Here is a 20418-nt window from a genome sequence, read left to right as displayed (position 1 = left end):
AAATTCAGATCTGAAAAGGTACACTCCTACATCCTTCATAGCCATCATGTTCTTTGTTACCTCATTATTATCAGCTGCCTTACGAATAAGCTTTAAAGACATGCATCCAAATCTTCGCCTGTTCTTTTAACAGAGTTCCATGATATTCTTCTGTTTAATAAATATTCTGGAGATGGTGTGTGGTCATGATCGTCTTTGTTTTCGCTGTTTTCAGTACGTAAACTAAAAGAGCACCTAGAATTCTCGCCAAAGCATCTCCATAGTGCTTCAGATTCTGTAACGCTTCACACTGCAAATGAAGTCATCTTCACCATGATCAATAAAACGCTGCACAATTTTCCTCTGCCACTATTTTAGTTTAAATGCCTAGCGACAACGAAACACTATGTAATCCTGCGCAGATGGTTAACCAGCTGGGAATCGGACCGTCCTGCTACCTGAGAACAACGTTGTTAGAGTTCGAGTAAGGGTTTAACTGCCCACTCTCGATATAACTCTTGGGGTGGTATCCAGAACTGTGATCAGAACTGTTATACGATTTTTTTTTATGTAGTGAATGTGGATTCCACATTATCGCAATTATGTCAAAATACTGTCTGAACACGACAATGTCGTTGGAATTTTCAGTGGAACCATCTGGGTGCTATCCGGAACTGTACTCAGAACTCTGAAGCGAATTTGTTATTTTATGTAATGAAAGTGAGTCCCTTCATTATTGCAAATATCTCAAACTATTATCTTCAAAAAAAGTCATCAGGGCTTCTGTAGAACTCTTTTTAGATCTATTCGTAATTTTGATCGTCATTTTTTTCGCAAATTTGCAAATATTGTTTTACAAGATTAAAATTTTACCGAGCACTCTTGTTTTCATCGCGAAATTCTGCAGAACTTTCCAAATTTCCCACAGAGAACTCGCTAAACACAGCATATCTATCAAAAACTCTGAAGAAATATATATTTCTGTGCAGTCGGGAGCCGGCTTCGCCAGACCACACGCCCCTCCGTCCTGGGTCCAATGACGGCACTGGCAGAGGATAACACAAACGGTCCGGCCAGTGTCGCGCGCGATTGCCTCGTCTGAGGCCTGAGCACGGAAGATTACCTTTATGCAATTTTGTCATATGATGATATGATGGAGACCGTGGCTGTTGTTTGAAGACAAATGTTGATGGTGTTAGGACAGCAACCAGCCACAAATTTACTTTCAGTTCCTTTATTCAAAGACTACCGTTACCGGTTTCGAATCTTTGTGATTCTACTGAGGATGAATCACAGCGATTCGAAATCGGTAACGGTAGCCTTTGAATAAAGGAACTGAAAGTAAATTTGTGGCTGGTTGCTGTCCTAACATCATCAAGAGTACCTTTACCTTACGTGCGCCGTTAGCGCCGTGTCACTGCCCTGCGCTTCCGACAGCAAATGGGCAGTAGCGGGCTTTAACAATCGTAACGTAAGACCCTCACGATGTCAAAGCCATCTCTTTACCTGACGTCGAGTTCGTATAGCTGCTCTACATCATGCTAATCGCACGATCGGATTCTAAGATCTCCTCGAAATATGTATATCTACATTCATACTCCGCAAATCACAGCACGGTGCGTGGCGGAGGGTATCCTGTACCCCTGCTACTGATTTCCTTTCCCGTTGCAGTCGCAAATAGAGGGAGGGAAGACCGACTATCTATGCGCCTACGTACGACCCCTAATCTCTTTAATCTTATCTTCGTGATCCTTACGCGAAATGTGCGCTGGCGACAGTAGACTCGCCATCCAATCAGCTTAAGATTCTGGTTCTCTGAAACTTCTCAATAGTGTTCCTCGAAAATAACTTCGCCTCTCCTCCAGGGAATCCCATCTACGTAATACTAGCTTGTTGTTAGAACCCACCGGCAACCAATCTAGCAGCGTGCCTCTGAAGTGCTTAGATGTCTTCCTCCATTCCGACCTGATGCGAATTCCACACACACTAGCAGTACTCAACAATGGGACGCGAACGTCCTATTTGCCGTCTCCTTCACAGATGAATCACACTTCCCTGAAATTCTCCCAGTGAATCGAAGTCGACCATTTGCCTTTCCTGCTACAATCCTTGCATGTCCGTTGGATTTCACGTCGCTTTGCAACGCAATGCTGAGATATTACACACGCACGAGGGTAATTTGATAAGTCTAGGTAATTTCAATGAAAGAATGGAACAGTTTGTTGCGCCTTCATGGTTACTAAGCCTGGTTATTCCAACGTTCGTATAAAGAATTTTAACAATGTACAGCATACAGTTGATTATTAACTGTCGTCTGAAATTATCAGTGTCAATTGCGACTGAAAATAGAGGAAACTAAGTTTCGAGCTGGTACTAAACATTTTCATTTGAAGGGGGGCTGACTGTCAAGCAAATGAAAAAAGAACTGGATATACTTCACGGGTATTCTGCACCATCGCTGAAGAACATTTACTTTTGGACTGATGAATTTAAACGTGGGCGGACAAGCACCGAAGACGAAGCGCGCTCGGGACGTGCAACTGAGGCTACCACAAAGGAAACCACTCGCAAAATCCAAGATATTGTAATGCAAGACCACCGAATAAAAATTCCTAACATCGCTGAGGCTGGAGGACTACCACCGGAGAGAGTGCATAATAGCCTGTGCACAGAATTTTCTATGAAGAAACTGTGTGAGAGGTGACTGCCACTACTGCTCGATTCGACCAAAAGCGCATCCGGCACAACATTTCAACACAATGTCTGGCGATGTTTAATCGCAATACGCAAGATTGTTGCATCGATTTGTTACTGTTGATGAAACCTGAATCCATCGTTACAAACCAGAGTCGAAATGGCAGTGAAAACAATGGACAAAGCCTCCTGAATGTGCAACGAAGAACGCAAAGACAATTATGTCATCTGGTATGGTGGTGGCAATCTTTTTTCTTTTTTTGTGGGGGGTTCCCAAGGAATAATCCTCCTAGATTACTTGGAAAAGGGTAGAAACATAACAGGACCCTAATGTCCTTCACTGTCTGATTGACTGGAACTTGTGTTGGCTGAAAAAACACAAAGGTTAGCACGCAAGAAGGGCTCTTTCACCAGGGCCATGCACTATCCCATACACCAGCGAGAACAATGGCAAAAGTGCATGCATGAATGAATTTGTGAATGAATTGGGTCATCATCGACCTTATCCACCAGACTTGGCTCCTTCACTTGACCCTGCTGGGAATAAATTTTCGTTACGTGCGGAAGTGATGACTGCAGTCAACGAGTAGTTTGAAGATTCTGATAGAACGTATTTTTCCGATGGCATGAAAAAGCTGGAGGGTTGCTGGACCAAGTGTAGATACCTCAAAGGGGACTATGTAGAGAAGTATGGTGGATTGTTACCGGAAAAAAACATTTTGTCTTGCTTTTTAACCAGACTTATCTCACCACCCTCGTATGTGCGTTCTATATGGTTGTAGATGTAAAACTTCGAAAGCAAAACAGACGTAACGCAAAATACAGAAGGCTACAAAAGGAACAGCATGCGTTGACAAAGTATATAAAAAACTGTCCAATTTCAAATTTGTTAATACTTTTCTTAAAACTGAAAGTCTATATACAGAGATAGTAAAGAGCAATTTTCCTGTTATTTAACAGAAAGAAAACAGAAACTACTACTGATGACGCTGTAACTTTAGCAAACATGTCTGGGTAAAACGAAACAAAAATTGTTTGCTCAATGCTGAGCCTATCTAGAAACAGCCAGTTTTCATAGGTGTGCTCTGAACTGAGAAGTCTGACAGATAAAGAAGCGCGCACCGCAGCTCCAGGTATCAATGAACGCAGAGGTAAACAATGTGGACTCCCCTACAGCTGCTGTGGCCGCCGCCTACGTGGGCCGGCTTTTGGGAGTCACGTGATCGGTTGCGCAACGAGCCTGCGATTTACCGGCTGTGCTTTTAATTGCCTGCTTAGTCTGCGGTTGGGAACACGGTGGGCCACGGCCAAGCAGCGCACGTGCTTGGACACCGACCCCTTCTTCAATCGCCAGCAGGGAGTGCTCCCATGCTACTTCGCGAGGGCGCTGCAACTTCCCAGCCCGCTACTGTTATGATCTCATGCCGCCTATCATTGTTCAGCTGCGCAGAATGTGACGAAATCTAGTTGAAACCGTAAGCATCGACTGCAGCAAGATAGGCAGATTGAAATTTAACACAGCCTCTTTCTGAATTTGGGAATAGAAATTTAAGCAGCAGTCGATAGTAATGAGACTAGTTTCAGAAATCAAAGGAAACTATCTATTAACTCCACGCATGCTATAGAGTCACGAAAGGAAGGCGAATTTACTTCGAAAAGCAATATAGTCGAAAAACTGGATAAGTAAACCGGGATGCCTACTTCTGAAAACGTTTAGAAGATGTTATCTAGGATCCTGGAACTCGCTTATAAGTTAGGCGTACAACACTACTGTTCATTGTTCAGTTACAGAACAGACATATGGTTACCTGCCTCGCTACTCATAGCGATGACACCTGTAAGGCAGACTTTTACACATCTTGTGACTCTTCCACTAAAATTTAAATACAAGTGCTCTCAATTATCGGCTTTGTTTACAAACTTTAATTTTGCATATCTAACAAACCTTTGATATGTAACTAGGGTTTAGTCGAGTATTTTCACTATAGGTGGTGTTGCGTGTATTCCTTCATTTAACAGTAATTAACATAGTGCTTGAGACAGAGTTCACATACACCAAGCCATTACGGAGTGAAAAAATTAATCAGTGCCCTTGCTACAATATGCGTCCAAGCAATTAATGTCTCTGTTACTTTTAAGTAAGACACAAACACGAGACATGACGTAAATAGTAAGCTTCTCGATAAACCAAGCTGCCATCATTCTGATAAGCGGCATTCGTCAGACGGGGGCAAGTACTAGATAACAACTGACGCATTGACTCAGGGATAACGTCTGTCTCATATCGACGCGTTCCTCGCAGTAACCTCTACTGTTCATCATCCGCCCTGGCGCCTTGAGCGCAGTATTTGTAATATTTTCAGCGAAAGCAGAAGTGCTCCATATCAGCGAAATCGCGAAGCACGGGTTTCAGTATAAACTAGACGATGCAATAGGGCATGAGCACGAGCCAGATTGAAAGTACACTCACACTTTATCGTTTATTGATTCTCTTTTTATCACAAAGGGTCGAGTGGGCTGTTTGACATCCACCCAGATGTAACATCACAGCTAAAAGCTAAGTAACGGTCCAAATACCCGGCGGGGGGTTACAGACATCGTACAGCAACCTCAATAATACACAACTGAAGGAAAAAGAAGACAATGCCTTTATCTGTAAATACGCAACACTGGTATGTTATTAGTGTTATACACAAACCACTGTACAGCAATTCGCTTGGGATACATGTAGTTGTGCTTTGTTCCCGTCATTGCCACGAAGCGCCGAAGTCGCGTTTTAGAACATATCACGTGTACGCGATCGTAAGTGAACGCACCCGCACGTTACGGCGGTCACGCCGCCACACTCACCACGCCACTGCGCCAGGTACCGGAAATCCGTGTCCATGCTGGCGGAGCATCAGACCAGACTGAGCGCCTGGCGCGCCGCACCTCTGTCAAGACCCAGCGCGAATCCTCCCCTCCCCCGCGCCCGCGCTGGAGCCAATGGGCGCCCCAGTCGTGGTCACGTGGCAACCACGTCGCGAGCTTATCGCGCCTCGCCGCCTGGCCACTGACTCCGCACGCTGTTCTGCCTCATTAGTACGGTGGCAGGACCCTGATGCAGGGGTGACGGATTAATTGCTCTTCATGAGCTATAAATATATGCTCTCTCGCCCTCGGTTGGTGGTTACGCTTCCACACTATCCAATCACGCACAAACACAGAGGTGCTTTCTGTTGTGACAGTATTGCCCTTTTTAAGAAAAACAAGTACTTCTTCTGCTTCGACAATTCTTAAGTCCTCTTGATTGAGTCCCATCTCACTGGGATATTGGGCTTAACAGATTTTGCACTAAAGTATTCATCATCATTGTTGCATCGAAAACAGCGTAATCCACGATAAATGTGGATTTTATGCTTTTCCTGGAGCAAAATGGAATTATCTTTCAACACTGGAACTTATTCTCTGCAATAAGAGAGTGTGATGAAACTTATTTTTCCCTGACAGTTTACAATTGTGCACTCGAGCAAAACTCAAATGCAGATCTTTGCATCTTGTGGGCGAACATACGAGCAATACCTGGGAAATGTAGATTCGCTTACCGGTGATAATGTTCAGATACCTCATGCAGACTATGCGACTCAAGATAACGCATTTTCCTGCTATCCTCCGTCTATAGTTGACGCACTTCCGGAGACTCTTCTTTCCAGCTTCCCTTTCTCCCACTCATAATAGCTTAGATTTCAACGCAGGACGTTTCCTTCCCTGTTTCTTAGCGGAATATTTCATTGTTACATGTGCTTGAACTTAATGAATTTCAACATCAGTAATCAGACATTCTCTCATGTTTGCTACCAGTAAATGACTATTGCTCCATTTGGGCTAAATAATCCTCTTGTGAAATCATAACGTTTCTTATCGCCTGTGTAATCTTTCTCGTCATCTGGAGACCTGTTCTCCGCAGTGAAGCATCTGTCTGCGGGTCGGAATATGCATATCATGATTCACAGATGATATCGAGCTGCAACTCCAGAAGCGCGCTTTTACTTCAAGGATGGGCCCGTCAATGAGTAGCGGGTAACATCACAAACTCGGAAGTGACTTCCAGTCTTTTCGCTAACAAACCGTAATGTGCCGCTTAATTAAGTCCGTTTCATACTTTGTTTCTTCTCGTGATGCTCCAACCCTGATCAATCCATAAAGACTTCAAAACTTTATTCGCTACACTCTGGACATTGTTAGTTTCGAAAAAGCTTAACTCTCGCTCCCCCCTCCCCACGCTGCCCCCCCCCCCCTCTCTCTCTCTCTCTCTCTCTCTCTCTCTCTCTCTCTCTCTCTCTCTCTCTCTCACACACACACACACACACACACACACACTCGTGCACAATGGCGCGCTTATACGCACATGTGGAACGAATAATATTACGCATTGAAACCCAATAAATGGCTTTTCTAACCAAGACGAACAGTCTTTCCGGGTCCTAACACACAGACAATAATTTCAAACCTATCTAAAAGGTCAATTACGACTGTTTACTCTTTCGGTCACAATCTGCCCCGTGGTAAACACAAAACGTGAAGAAAGCGATGTCGACATTTTCTATGAAAAGTTACTATATAAAGTATTCAGATTATGTAATGATAAGTTTATAAGTGTCTAAGAAGTAGAAACCGGTTATGATAGTGACTTGAGGCTGGAAAACTGACACAATAAGAAAATTTGCAAGGCGATCACTGTGTTCCCTTTAGTGGTTCGACTAGTCTTAAGTACATGGAAAGAAAATTGTTTGGCAAACTGGGATAGTTAGTTCTCCCGGTGAAACAATTTAGAACTTTTTGCGTTTCAGTCGTCTTACGGTATTCACTCATGTCCGAACGAGAAAATTCACGTTCCCAAATTAGAAGGCTGCATCGTGCTGCCCTAGAAATGTATCTGGCGTGACCGGCGCTCTGCTTGGAGCGTAAGGTTTCACTGATCCAATCCTTCGCTAAGGACTTTAGTGTATACGGCCGAGCAGCTGCATTAAACTAACCAGAAGAGGCGCGCGTACCGTGCGCGCGCACGTGTGCGTGTGCGAGGGAGGGGGGGGGGGTATCTACGCAATTCTACGTTGAAATTAGTCATGATCAAATTTACCGTGCTGACATAATAAACAAAACATCTTATATTTCACCAGACATTTGTGGCTAATGCTCCATAACTTTAGACACGTGCTTTATTCACAGACAACGAACTTAGTCCTACAGATAGCTCCCTAGAACGAAAAACAAAAACTCTGATTTACGAAATATGATCCTACCAACCTGCATAATTTACCTTAAAGTCACGAATCTGATGCGCTGCATCTGCACACTAAATTCGACACATATTGAAGTTAAATCTTAGTATTGTCATTAGTCCACCATTGTTTTTGTGTTGCTAGGAGCTTCGAAACTGCGTGATATCAATATTTCATTGAGTGACAGTTACGTTTCAGTCGAAGCATAGGAGATTTGTAAATGTTTTCACGTTGGAGTCTAAGCTATTTTCTCCCACTACATGACCACGAACACAGAAGAAATTACATCAGTTAATCATTCCATTAAACTTGCCAGTCTCTCTTCAGTAAGAATGCATTCACGTTTAAGACATTAGCTAATGGAGCCACAGAGTGGTGAAACCCAAGACGGAGAAGAAAAACTAGAAGCCAGGCAACATCTATTGTTTTCTAATACTGCGAGCAGTTGAAATCTATTCGCACTATTACGTGCACCGCCCTTCATATGCGCAGAGTCGGTTGGTTAACAATAGTCACTTTCTGGATACTATCTGCTGTTGCGAACCTTATTTTTTACATGTTAAGAGATAAATCGATCTGTGACTATGTAAAAAATCACAGGTGTAAAATAGTTATACTTACAAATAATACATTTCATGCTGGTGGTAGCTATTTCCGCCACGTACAAAGAAATGTCAGCACGAGCAAAGTGAATGGATTCCTTCAAGCCACTGGACGTTGCTTGTCGCCCTGCTTTACCTAGTACATTAATTCACATATCGACTTCCATGATGCGCCTCTGTTTTCTTTTATTCGCTTCCTCTTTCCTGGCCCACCTGGTTATGTGTTGTTGTTGTTGTCTTCAGTCCTGAGACTGGTTTGATGCAGCTCTCCATACTACTCTATCCTGTGAAGGCTTCTTCATCTCCCAGTACCTACTGCAGCCTACATCCTTCTGAATCCGCTTAGTGTATTAATCTCTTGGTCTCCCTCTGCGATTTTTACTCTCCACGCTGCCCTCCAATACTAAATTGGGGATCCCTCGATGTCTCAGAACATGTCCTACCAACCGATCCCTTCTTCTAGTCAAGTTGTGCCACAAGCTCCTCTTCTATATACCGACGGTTAATAGTACTTAAGACTTGCAATATTCCCTCGTATTTCATTTTTGCGATGAACAGGTTCGGCAGTTTCATCTTTTCGGCTGTCATTCTTATTGTTAACGTTAACTTCATTAGTCGGTTCAGTTTCCTGCGTGTTATATTCTAACATCTGCCCTACTTGAGCAACAGAGACCCTGTGTTCACTGAGGTTTGCTAATGGACGAATTTCGTTGTCTAATATAGCGACTGTCTCGTAAAATGTACGAAAAATCTGTTTGCCAGTCTTACTGTGATGCGTCGTAAATAGTCATGTTACGACAATAAAACTTAATTTCTGCTCTATACCGTTTCTGTTTGGGAAAACAAAGGTTTACTTATTGAGAATTTTAACACACTGTTTTTCAGGGGCGCGCATTACTGTTTTCCATGATTCAGGCCCATGGCTTTTAAGAGCCGTAACTTAGTTTTTGTCTCACGCTAATTTTTTCATATTACTCTTAAAGTGCCGGTGTTTGAAGGATGCTCTCATTATTTGTAACTGAGATGATCATAGCAGTGGGTGTTTCCAAATATTAAATTATACCCAGCTTCCCATTAACAGCGCATTCCTAAATTCCATCGACATGAACATGAAAAGTATTTGATACAATATTACATCTTACGCTGGTCAGTGTATTGCACAGTCGGTATTGTGTTAAATTTATATTAAATAATGTTACAGAACTATACGAGCTGATCACAAAAGCACATGTAATCCGGAAAGCAAACATGGCTGAGAGCGTGATTTTTTTTCTACTTTAGCAGAACTTGCTTCGAATTTATAGACGAATATTACAGCTAAACATGAGCTAAATATCGCCGAGTCGAATAAACGACCTTTCACATGTGAAGTAAAATAAAGGGAAATAAAATTTCATTCAAAAGAAGAATATAAAGAAAAGTACCACTTCCCTTCGAATTTTTACGGTGAGAACACACAGTGCGATGAGAAGCTGCAAAAACTGTTTCAAGGTATTCAGAACAAACGGAATAGAATGCTATCGGACGGGTGCTGTTTACTGCATGTTAAAAGAAACCCGTATGTGTTAGACGCACAGAAATTTTATGCAGTATTCGTTGTCTAATCCAGATCTTACACTATGCCATTTACAAAAAGAGAGCAATAAATTGTATTAAAACGACATTCCAGAGGCAGCAATGATGTAGATAAGAAAACAGAACATTTCTAAGAGTTGGTAATGTAGTTTTACAACACTGTTTACTGTACGTACAACACAATACGGACAGTGCAATACACTTAACCGCTTAAGACGTACTAGTTAATACTGTTGCCAAATACTTCAGGCTTATATCAACGGACTCAGGTTTATATCAATGGAGGCAGGCTCACGAAATGTATGACACCCATAGTGACTAATGTTGTCAATAATCTTGTTAACACGAGAATGTGGCACTTCGGATATATTTACTGGACTCTGTATGGTACCCCTATTTATCTGATACCCCAGGTACACCCGCAACCCGCCGCACTGATCTCTAACGGCGTAAAGTAAAGCGAAGGGAGAAAACATCTTGGAATGTCACGTTGTTGTTGTTGTTGTTGTTGTTGTTGTTTGGGGGAAGAGACCAAACAGCGAGGTCATCGGTCTCATCGGATTAGGGAAGGATGTCGGCCGTGCCCTTTCAAAGGTACCATCCCGGCATTTGCCTGGATCGATTTAGGGAAATCACGGAAAACCTAAATCAGGATGGCCGGACGCGGGATTAAACCGTCGTCCTCCCGAATGCGAGTCCAGTGTGCTAACAACTGCGCCACCTCGCTCGGTGGAATGTCACGTTGATTTTTTAGTTAACATGCGGTTCTCTTCACATATGCTTGTGAGGAACAATTAATTCTCGGAACATTTTTCCAGAAATTCCTGTTACGTGTGATGGATTGTTATCTCAGCTGGCTGTCGCCTTGGCAACAGGAAGGGAGCACGTCTTTCATCTAGTGCCTATAACGTATAGTGTAACGACATTCGAGGCAAAGAGACTCTCTCTCTTCCCCAGTGTTGGGTGTTTTCACGATTTAGGCAAGTAAACAGTTTCTTTGCAAGAAATTTTTCGGGTTGTTAGCATGAGTAATAAAGATACAGTCTGCCTGTGGAACGATAGTGGGCAGTATTCTCGAACAGAGGGTTCACTTCAATGTTTGTTTGCTTTATCCGTGTGACAGGGAGGCAGCATACATTCATTAGAACAGGTAACTGAATACAGAAGCTGCGCGTCCAAATAAATGTCACGAAAGTGATGTCAATCATAAAATCTCTGCCGTTACGAAACCAAAGAAAAGTACGCACTTCAAATGAAGCCATAGAAGTGGGTGTAGAGATTCGTATATTGTACTGTATACAGGGAGCACCAACACTGGTGTTAATACAATTATCAAAATTTCATATATCACACCTTTTTAAAATTCATTTAACTGAAAATTCTAAATTGTCTGAAGTCCAGAGATAGAGTAAATGGATTTTCAAAAGAGAAGTTTTCAAGGATTTTACTGAATGCTTATTGTACCTTAACAGGCCAGGAACTGAAAGCGCTACAGCAATCAAATATCTATGTGAATGAATTATGCCTTGTTGAAATTCCAAAAGACTACATACGTCATACCGTTTAGAGGGCTGAACGTGGCTCGATTATGGAGCAAGTAAAAATCATTCATATCCTTGGTAGTAACAAAGATCTAAAAATAAAAAGTGAGAATATTGCAAAACCGTCCATATAATGTCAGAAAAAGATAGTCAAAACGTAAAAGTTTGGTAAAACTTTACCATTTAGAGGTCTCTCAATCTGTACGTTGAGCAAGAGCTAAAGGATTACAATGAGAAACTCGAAAGCTAATTAAAGTTCATGGTGAAGAAATAAAATATTTGACAAAATTGCAATGTCATCAGAAAATCTCAGAGACGGTAAACGACTTGGAAGATAACATGATGGGAATGGATAGTATCTTGAAAATAGGCTATAATGTCAACATTAACAAAAGTGAAACCAATGTAATGGGAAAAAAGGAAGGAAGGTTAGAGTTTACGTACCATCGATGTCGAGGTCATTAAAAACTGAGCGAAGGCCAGATTGTAGATGAATGAGGAAGGAAATCGCCCGTGTCCTTTTCAAACGAAACATCCCGGTGTTTGCCTCGAGCGATTTAGGCAAATCACGAACAACCTAAGTCTGGATGACCGGATGGACATTTGTACCGTCGTCCTCCCGAATGTGACTCCAGTATGCTATGGATTTTGATTTTTGGTGAGCAAATTAACGGATGGAGCCAGAGACAGAGAGGATATAAAATTTACACTGGTAATAGCAAGAAAAGCATTTCTGCAGGAGAAATTTGTTAACGGAGAATATAAATTTTAAGTGTTGTGGAGTCTTTTCTGATAGCAAGTCTCGAGTATAGCCTTGCAAAGAAGTGAAACATCAACGATTAGCGGTACATAGAAGAACAGGATAGAAGCTTTTGAAATGTTTTGCTACAGAAGAATGCTCGAAACAACTTTATTTAAATGAGTGTATCTGTAATTAAATTGCTGAATGACAGACCCACAATATCCTAGCGCAACGCAATCTGACTGCTCAAAAAAAAAAAAAAATCTTCATTACGCGAACTGCTGCAATACAGCTAAATAAAAGATTCTAACTACTAAAGCTACTAACAGGCATATGGTTAGCAAAGGGAAAATTTTGTTGCAAACCAAATAATGTATTTTTTTTACCTTAATAATGTGACATCCAGTTCAAACACGAATATAAATCGTCATTGACATCCAGTACAAAGGTATATAATCATGAATAATTTTCAATCTCCAAGTCGGATACTTCCAGATCGTTAGCCTACGCTAACACTTCAGACCTCTGCCCTCCATCAATGCTAACTTCACACATCTGACATCCATCACTGCTGGCTGTTCACCCCCAACTGCCCAGCAGTAGTTCCATCACTGCTGGCGACTAATTTCCAACTGCCCAACACTACTGGCGATTAACTTCCAGCAACGAGCCCAAACAGCCACAGTGTCTCTTACAAAGAAAGCGCAGTCAGAGATACAATGCAAAGCGCTACACAGCGCTACCAAAACAGAAGCAGCCCACTTACATGATGAGTATCAGTAATGTAGATCTGATAGCTAAAAAAAGGCTACCAAATAGGGGAGATTTATGGACAAATTAACTAAAATAATGAATCGTTTGATAGAAGACATCCTGAGGCGTCAGGGACACATCAGTTTGGTAATGGAAGGAATTTGGCGCATAAAAATTGTAGAGCGCGACCGTGGCTTGACTGTAGTAAACATGTTCAAGTGGATTTAGATTGCAGTAGTTATGCAGAGATGAAGAGGTTTGAGCAGAATAGAATAGCTTGGAGAGTTGCATCAAACATGTTTCGGCTGTGTAGAACCATACCATGCTCCCGACCAATGGCTGGAATGGCTGGCTGTCCTGTGCATGTCTTGCTGCCTGTCCAATGCTGATGTCAGTCTCGTGTCTGCAAGGCTACCAGCCAATGATATTTCATTGTGTGGCAGCTCTCCCACTCAGTATTTCCATGCCATCATGTCCAAGCACACTGTCATATGTTATGCTGAGTGAGCAGTTGCTCTCTGGGGTCTTCAAATGCCACCAAATAGCTACCATCAACCTCTGTACCAGTGTCTCACTGAATAAAGAATGTATTGCTAATTGAGCTCTTCCGATCCCATAACCACCAGGGAGCTGGTAATATGCAATCCACTGACCTGCACAAGTCATCCTGAGATGAGCATCCTGGCATTAATCATGTTTGCACCCTTCATTGCACTATAATTGGTATTCGAAGAAAGCCAGTGACAGTGAGTGACATTGTAGGACAGTATTCATCATTATCCTCGCGACATGTTGAGTGAAAACATAATGTTTTAACTTTCTTCCAAGCATTTGTATTGACAATGTCTAATTGCCTAAATTGGAAGGTTGATTGAAAGATGTGACTAGGGACAATAATGGTGGTTTGTACCGGGTTAGGTGTGGGCAGTGTAATTTGCTGGGGCAGTGTAATTTGCTGCTCCCTTCGCCCAGTCTTTAGCAGTGATCTGTTTTAAATGTAGAAGGCCTGGTCATTATACCAGAGAGTGCGCATGGTTATCTCGCAAGTATAAAGGCTAGGAGTGTTTGTAGTTGAGTGTGTGATGGTGATATTAGTGTTAAGTCCTTCCCTATGGTATTTTTCCTGTTGCATTTTCCTATTGTATTTTTTCCTATTGGTATAGACACAGACTTTATAATGAGCAAAACAATGGAACAATGAGTCACCACTGCAGAGGCAGTTTAGCCTTTACTAGAGCAGATGGCTCATAGTTAGGCAGATAACAGAGGCTCACAGAATCAGGTAAATGCATCAAGAGAGACTTTTTTTGTATAGAGCAGGATAAAATATGTTAGCATTGAAGGCCACAACAACAAGAATTATGTTATGGTGAAAAGTGTGCGCAAACAAAAACGCTAGGTCCAACAAAGAGTACAGTAAAATATTCCTTCAGAGAGAGAGAGAGTGAATATTAATATACAATGTGTGAGGTAAACCATAAGTTAGATACCATAAGCTGAAAGAATCCCAGGTAAACTAATTTCTCAACTTCTACAATGCTGTACAGAGGATGGACATGAACACGTTTTCTCGAAGAAGCTTTACAACATATCAGCTGGAAAGTGGCAAAGAGTAATCTACGGAGGGATGGTGAGGTTGTGGACATGGAGAAAGCACGTGGTCTCAGCCATGAAGACAAAAATAATTTAAGAATTACTGCGTAAATAAATGCGTTTTTTGCCATGAGCCCCTCACACAGTTACAGAAACAGACACTGGCAGCAGAAGTTACCGCTCACTCTTTGCATGAAACTGGTCAGCCATTGTCAGTCTTGTGACATTTTTCTTAACGAGAAAGAAATGTCTTTGACTTTTATCCTTGCAAATCTCAAAACAATGAAAATATACTCGCTACGATGTTTCACGCCTCAGGCAGTTACGGATAATTTCATATATTTCTTTCAAGACGTAAGTAGATAAGAATGATTACAGTTCCAGGTGCCACGATGACGAGGACATCAGAGATGGAGAACAAGCTAGGTTAGAGCAAGAATGGAGATCAAAATCGGTCATGTCCTTTTCAACGGAATCATGCCACAATTTTACTCACCTCAATTAGGGAAGTATCAGAAAACATAAAATACAATGATGAGACAGAGATCTGAACTGCGTTACTTCTGACTGGATCAACTGTGCGCGCTGGACAAAAATATTCATCTTACTGGGCTTCCATTCCACTGATGATTGAAGGAGAAGCGTCAAACCGAAACAACTATGACAATGTTCGTAATACTACTTGCCCACTACTGAATAATTTACAGAATAGAAGATTTATATTCTAACAACACTCACAATAGACAAAATTTTATAACATGGCCAGCCACAGCCGTGGAAATTTATAGTAAATAGAACTTAAATAAAACCACAAACAGCTGTTTGTAGTTTTATTCAAGTTCAATGTATTCTCATCATAGTTGAGAGCTGCGGAACTCAAATAATCAGTTTTGTCTCTTTCAGACAGCGGTAGAAATTAAATTTCTATTCTTGTCTTTGGCAGTGCCGCGGTGCGTACGAGCTGCAGCGATAAAGGAAGGGAGGACGAAGTGTGGCCTGGAGCGATGTGAATTACACGCCACGCTAAAACTTGCTGCAAATTAGTGTTTGCGTAGCAAAAACTAGCTTTTGTAAAAAAAAAAAAAAAATGCAACACCAACGATGATATATACTACTGGAACACATTTTACACCACTGATTCGTTAAATATGCATATGATTAAGGTTACAGAACTGTAACCCTCATTTAATTTTGGAAATTCAACATCGTGTAAACCGTACCACCATCAGACCCTAACTTTATTTATTTATTTATTTACACGTCAAGTTCCGTATGACCAAATTGAGGAGCAAATCTCCATGGTCATGGAACGTGTCAGTACATGAAATTACAATGTAAAAGTAATAACAAATAAAAATGAAATGTTTATGAACCCAAAATAGTCATGTCATAAGTTTAAGTAAACGCACTCAACAATACAACAAGAATCAGCTTTATTTTTCAAGGAACTCCTCGACAGAATAGAAGGAGTGATCCATGAGGAAACTCCTCAGTTTCGATTTGAAAGCGCGTGTATTACTGCTGAGATTTTTGATTGAATGCTTGTGGTTGCTTATTAAAAATGGGTGTGTTAGCACATGGAACATCGTCAGTGATAGCCAGATCGTAAGAAAGAGGTTACCGACGAAGCACAACTGACATGTTTGATGAGATACATGGTAGCAGAACGCACGAGGCAAGGCAGTAATGATACCCGTCCTGCCATTCAGAAAGCACACACGTGGCGCGACACTGTGCTACTAAATGGTACTATATGGATTTACTTTAATAAGTAACAGAATCCAAACCCACCTGATACAAAAGTTATTCAGAGCCCCTCAACATACAGGAGTCATCACTACTTCATATTCTATCCAATGATGCCTCACTCAACAATGCAAGCCGTCATTTTGTGGTCAGTACAATAGCGACTAGTAAATATGCTGTCATCACTGCCCGACAAGTTAAAGTGGGACTCGTGTGGTATAACTACACTTTGCCACTCAGCACGCCAATGAGAATGTATACGTCATGGATGGTTGTGGCTTCTGGATAAGGAGAGCCGCCGCAAATGCAGTCCTCTACACGCAGTGTGCTGCTACAATGCTCTAGCGTAAAATAATCACTGCACGGGGTTCTATAGATCCTTACAATCTTGGCGACAAGGCACGTACCGTGACGTAGTCACTTTGTTTAATCCAGTACCAGCTTGTCGTTGCGTATGCATCTTTGTATCTACTAGTGCCACAAATGCTTAACTTTCGAAGCAGTGCGCTCGGTAAGAGCCAAACTGTCTTTATATAAATCCATTTTTTCCGGAATCCGGTCATTCTGCCCTGTTCGAACGGTCCCTCATGGTGGTATTAGTATATTTGATATAGAGGAAGTCAACTGACACATGTTTCCTGCGTTTCCATTTCCCTGGCCCGAGCATGGCGTGACTGAACTACGACGTCACACAAGAATGGGAGCTGCTTGGCCTAAGTGTTCGTCATCTCTGTACTCGTAATGACTTTTTGCCCGTACGCGGTCATACATACACCTGCTCTTAGCATTTTTATTCATGCCACACATTCTATATCGATGTTTCTATTTTATCAAACTGTAATGTACATTCGTCTTTCCGAGTGCATGGTGGACTCCTAACATTTCTGGCAGTGCATTTTAACATCGGAAGAATTATAAGGCGACACATAACCCATTCGTGTACGTGGACGTCAGAAGTATCCGAACACCTGGCTGAAAATGACTTACAAGTTCGTGGCGCCCTCCATCGGTAATGCTGGAATTCAATATGGTGTTGGCCCACCCTTAGCCTTGATGAGACCTTCCACTCTCGCAGACATACGTTCAATCAGGTTTCTTGGAGAATGGCACCCTATTCTTCAGGAATGATACACTGAGGAAATGTATCGATGTCGATCGGTGAGGCTTGGCACGAAGTCCACCACAGGCCGTGCATTATGGATAGGTGCTCCATCGTGTTGAAAGATGCAATCGCCATCCCCAAATTGCTCTTCAATAGTGGAAAGCAAAAAGATGCTTAAAACATCAATGTAGGCCTGTGCTGTGATATTGCCACGCAAAACAACAAGGGGGTGCAAGCCCCCTCCATGAAAAACACTACCACACCATAACACCATCTCCTTCGAATTTTACTGTTTGTACTACACACTCTGGCAGATGACGTTCACCGGGCACTCGCCATACCCACACTCTGGCATCGGATCGCCACATTGTGTACCGTGATTAGTCCCTCTACACAACTTTTTTCCACTGTTCAATCGTCCAATGTTTACGCGCCTTACACCACGCGACGTGTCGTTTGGCATTTACCGGCGTGATATGTGGCTTATGAGCAGCCGCTCGACCATGAAATACAAGTTTTCTCGCCTCCCGGACTCTGTAAGTCAACATACGAGGTCGGCCTATAGGCTTTTGTGCTGTGCGTGTCCCTTCACGTTTCCACTTCACTATCACATCGGAAAAAAGTGGGTCTAGGGATGTTTAGGAGCGTGGAAATCTCGCGTACAGAGGTATGACACAAGTGACACCCAATCACCTGACCACGTTCGAAGTCCGTGATTTCCACGGAGCGCCCCATTCTGCTCTCTCACGATGTCTAATGGCTACTGATGTCGCTGATATGGAATACCTAATACGAAAAACGTATGTTTTGGTGATGTCTGGATACTTTCGATCACATAGTGTAATATGCGAGAAACTCATTCAGTGGGAGGCAGTCGAGATCCCCGTCCAGCACCCTAATTTTGTTTGCTTTTGATGTGTCTAAGTCACTTTATGCGAATACCCAATGTTTGTCTAGTGAGAGACTCCGTTGAGTAATTGAGGTTTTGAGATCAAATGATGAACATGTCACTCGACAGTAATTTTGAGATATATCGCAAAAATTGTATAATAAGGAGTAGCATTATTTCCGAACCTTACAGTTACTCCCACATGCTCCTCAGGAAGAATGCAATCTTATACCAGAATGTGTAACGCAGAATAAATCGAAATAGTAAAAAAGATTGATATATCCCTTTTTGATTTAAACACCACTCACTTTATCACAAGTATCGTGTAACTAACAAAATAGTATATTTTGGTGCAAAATGTTCTTTCCAATCATTTCAGCATGTTAATACACATTCCTATTACTTGTATAACATTCAAAATTAAACAATACATATCAAAATAGACAATACAATGGAAGACAATTTCCTTTTTAGTGCCTTGGCTTGTAACACGGGAGAGTTGATTCCACTTTTTTATTTATTAAAGAACCCAGTTTATATTTACAGACACATATCCATGAACTTGTCACTCTTTATCACTGTCCCAAAGTTCACTTCCAGATTTATTGTCTTCTGATCGGCCAGTCACCTTATCTATCCGACATTTCTTTAGTGTTATCAAAATACCGACGAAACTGCTTAGGGTTGGCATCAATCATACGTGAAACACACTACAGTTTGTCGGTTTCGGAGGAATGACGTCCATGTATGCTCTCGGCACATTATGAAAATGAGGGACTATCCCAGTCTTAACCAGAGGAAATTCATATTTCACCAGTCCACTGCTATGAAGTGAAAGAGAGACGCATTTTGACTGAACAGTGTACTGAAATACTTTGTTTACCTCATCGCGCTACAGTGCTGCTATCACGCCTAAAGTTCTCTCACGCAATACGGGGACTTGTCTCTGTGACAAGTCCTCTTTTTGCACGAAACGAAATTTTAATAGTGGTTTAGACAGGGAAAAATTACTGAACAAGTCCCATTTTAGAACCAACGTATGCGGAATCGTGTGAAAACAACAACTACAGTAATAACTAATATACGGCAAAAATTATGAAAGGTCCCCTTGTGTTCTCAACGCCTCAATTACCGCAGCACAGACGCGATATTAATCGTCTGTTCTTTCTTAATCGACTGTTTTTCTTTCTTTCTCACTTTAATGCCGTCAATAAACGTGAAGCATCAGATATTCCCTAGCATGGCAGAGCGAAATAAGAAGCGTTCTCTGCGATGTGGCCACGGTGCTATCTGCAAAGGGCAATCACGGCAAGTAAGTCACGTGACGCGCCCTCGCGTGCCGAGGCGCCGCTGGTGACCGGCACTACGAGGGCAGAAGCACGTACTACAGCTGCTTACATGCCGGCGGTCAGGCGCGCCGCTCACGTGACTCATTGCCTGATTCTGACACGGTGTATACAGTGACACCAATTACGCTGTACTTCTCTTATGGTTAATTATCTGAGATGATCAGATCCTAGTAAAGGAAGGTAAGCAGGAGAGGTTCTGGAATCTGAAAACCGAGGGAAGTTGCGTAACGGTCCTCCTATGTCGACAATTCATACGCTTGTTTTACTCTCTTAAATAAGTAACAAAGCTAGCAAAATGCAGCGAGAAACATTGTTCAGCAACCATAGTCAATGCACTAATTTGTTCCAAAAATGTTCTAGAAAAAAATGGTTACGCCGCCACGCAGTAGTGTGAAGCGCCCGGGAAAGGAGTAGCAAGCTATGTTAGCGAGTGCCGTAACAGCAGGGCGACAATGCTCTGGCTGCCAAGGAGCGTCAGGTTCCATTGTTGCTACTGAAAAAGTTACAACACTGTAGGAATTCATCAGTCGTTGTTTTGTATAGTTGCTGACTTGAGTAACGCCTTTACGCTGTGCCTGACCAGATTATTACT

General features: G+C 42.1%; 1 protein-coding gene across 3 annotated transcripts in view; it reads right to left on the bottom strand.

Moving 5' to 3' along the window:
* Window positions 1-20418, bottom strand: part of LOC126183905 (AMP deaminase 2) — a 450522-nt gene that overhangs the window by 287245 nt on the left and 142859 nt on the right. The window contains exon 1 of one of the 3 annotated variants that reach the window (XM_049926265.1): window positions 5524-5600. The exons of the other annotated variants lie outside the window; for them this stretch is intronic. Coding sequence (XP_049782222.1) covers window positions 5524-5560 — 37 coding nt within the window. The 5' untranslated portion in view covers window positions 5561-5600. Of the gene's footprint in view, window positions 1-5523; window positions 5601-20418 lie in introns of those variants that run through there. 3 annotated transcript variants of the gene reach the window in all.

This window comes from Schistocerca cancellata, chromosome 1 (assembly GCF_023864275.1).
Source record: "Schistocerca cancellata isolate TAMUIC-IGC-003103 chromosome 1, iqSchCanc2.1, whole genome shotgun sequence".
NCBI classification, from domain to species: domain Eukaryota; kingdom Metazoa; phylum Arthropoda; class Insecta; order Orthoptera; family Acrididae; genus Schistocerca; species Schistocerca cancellata.
The sequence above is the reverse complement of the archived record's forward strand: the minus strand, read 5'-3'. Positions and strand labels throughout refer to the sequence as shown.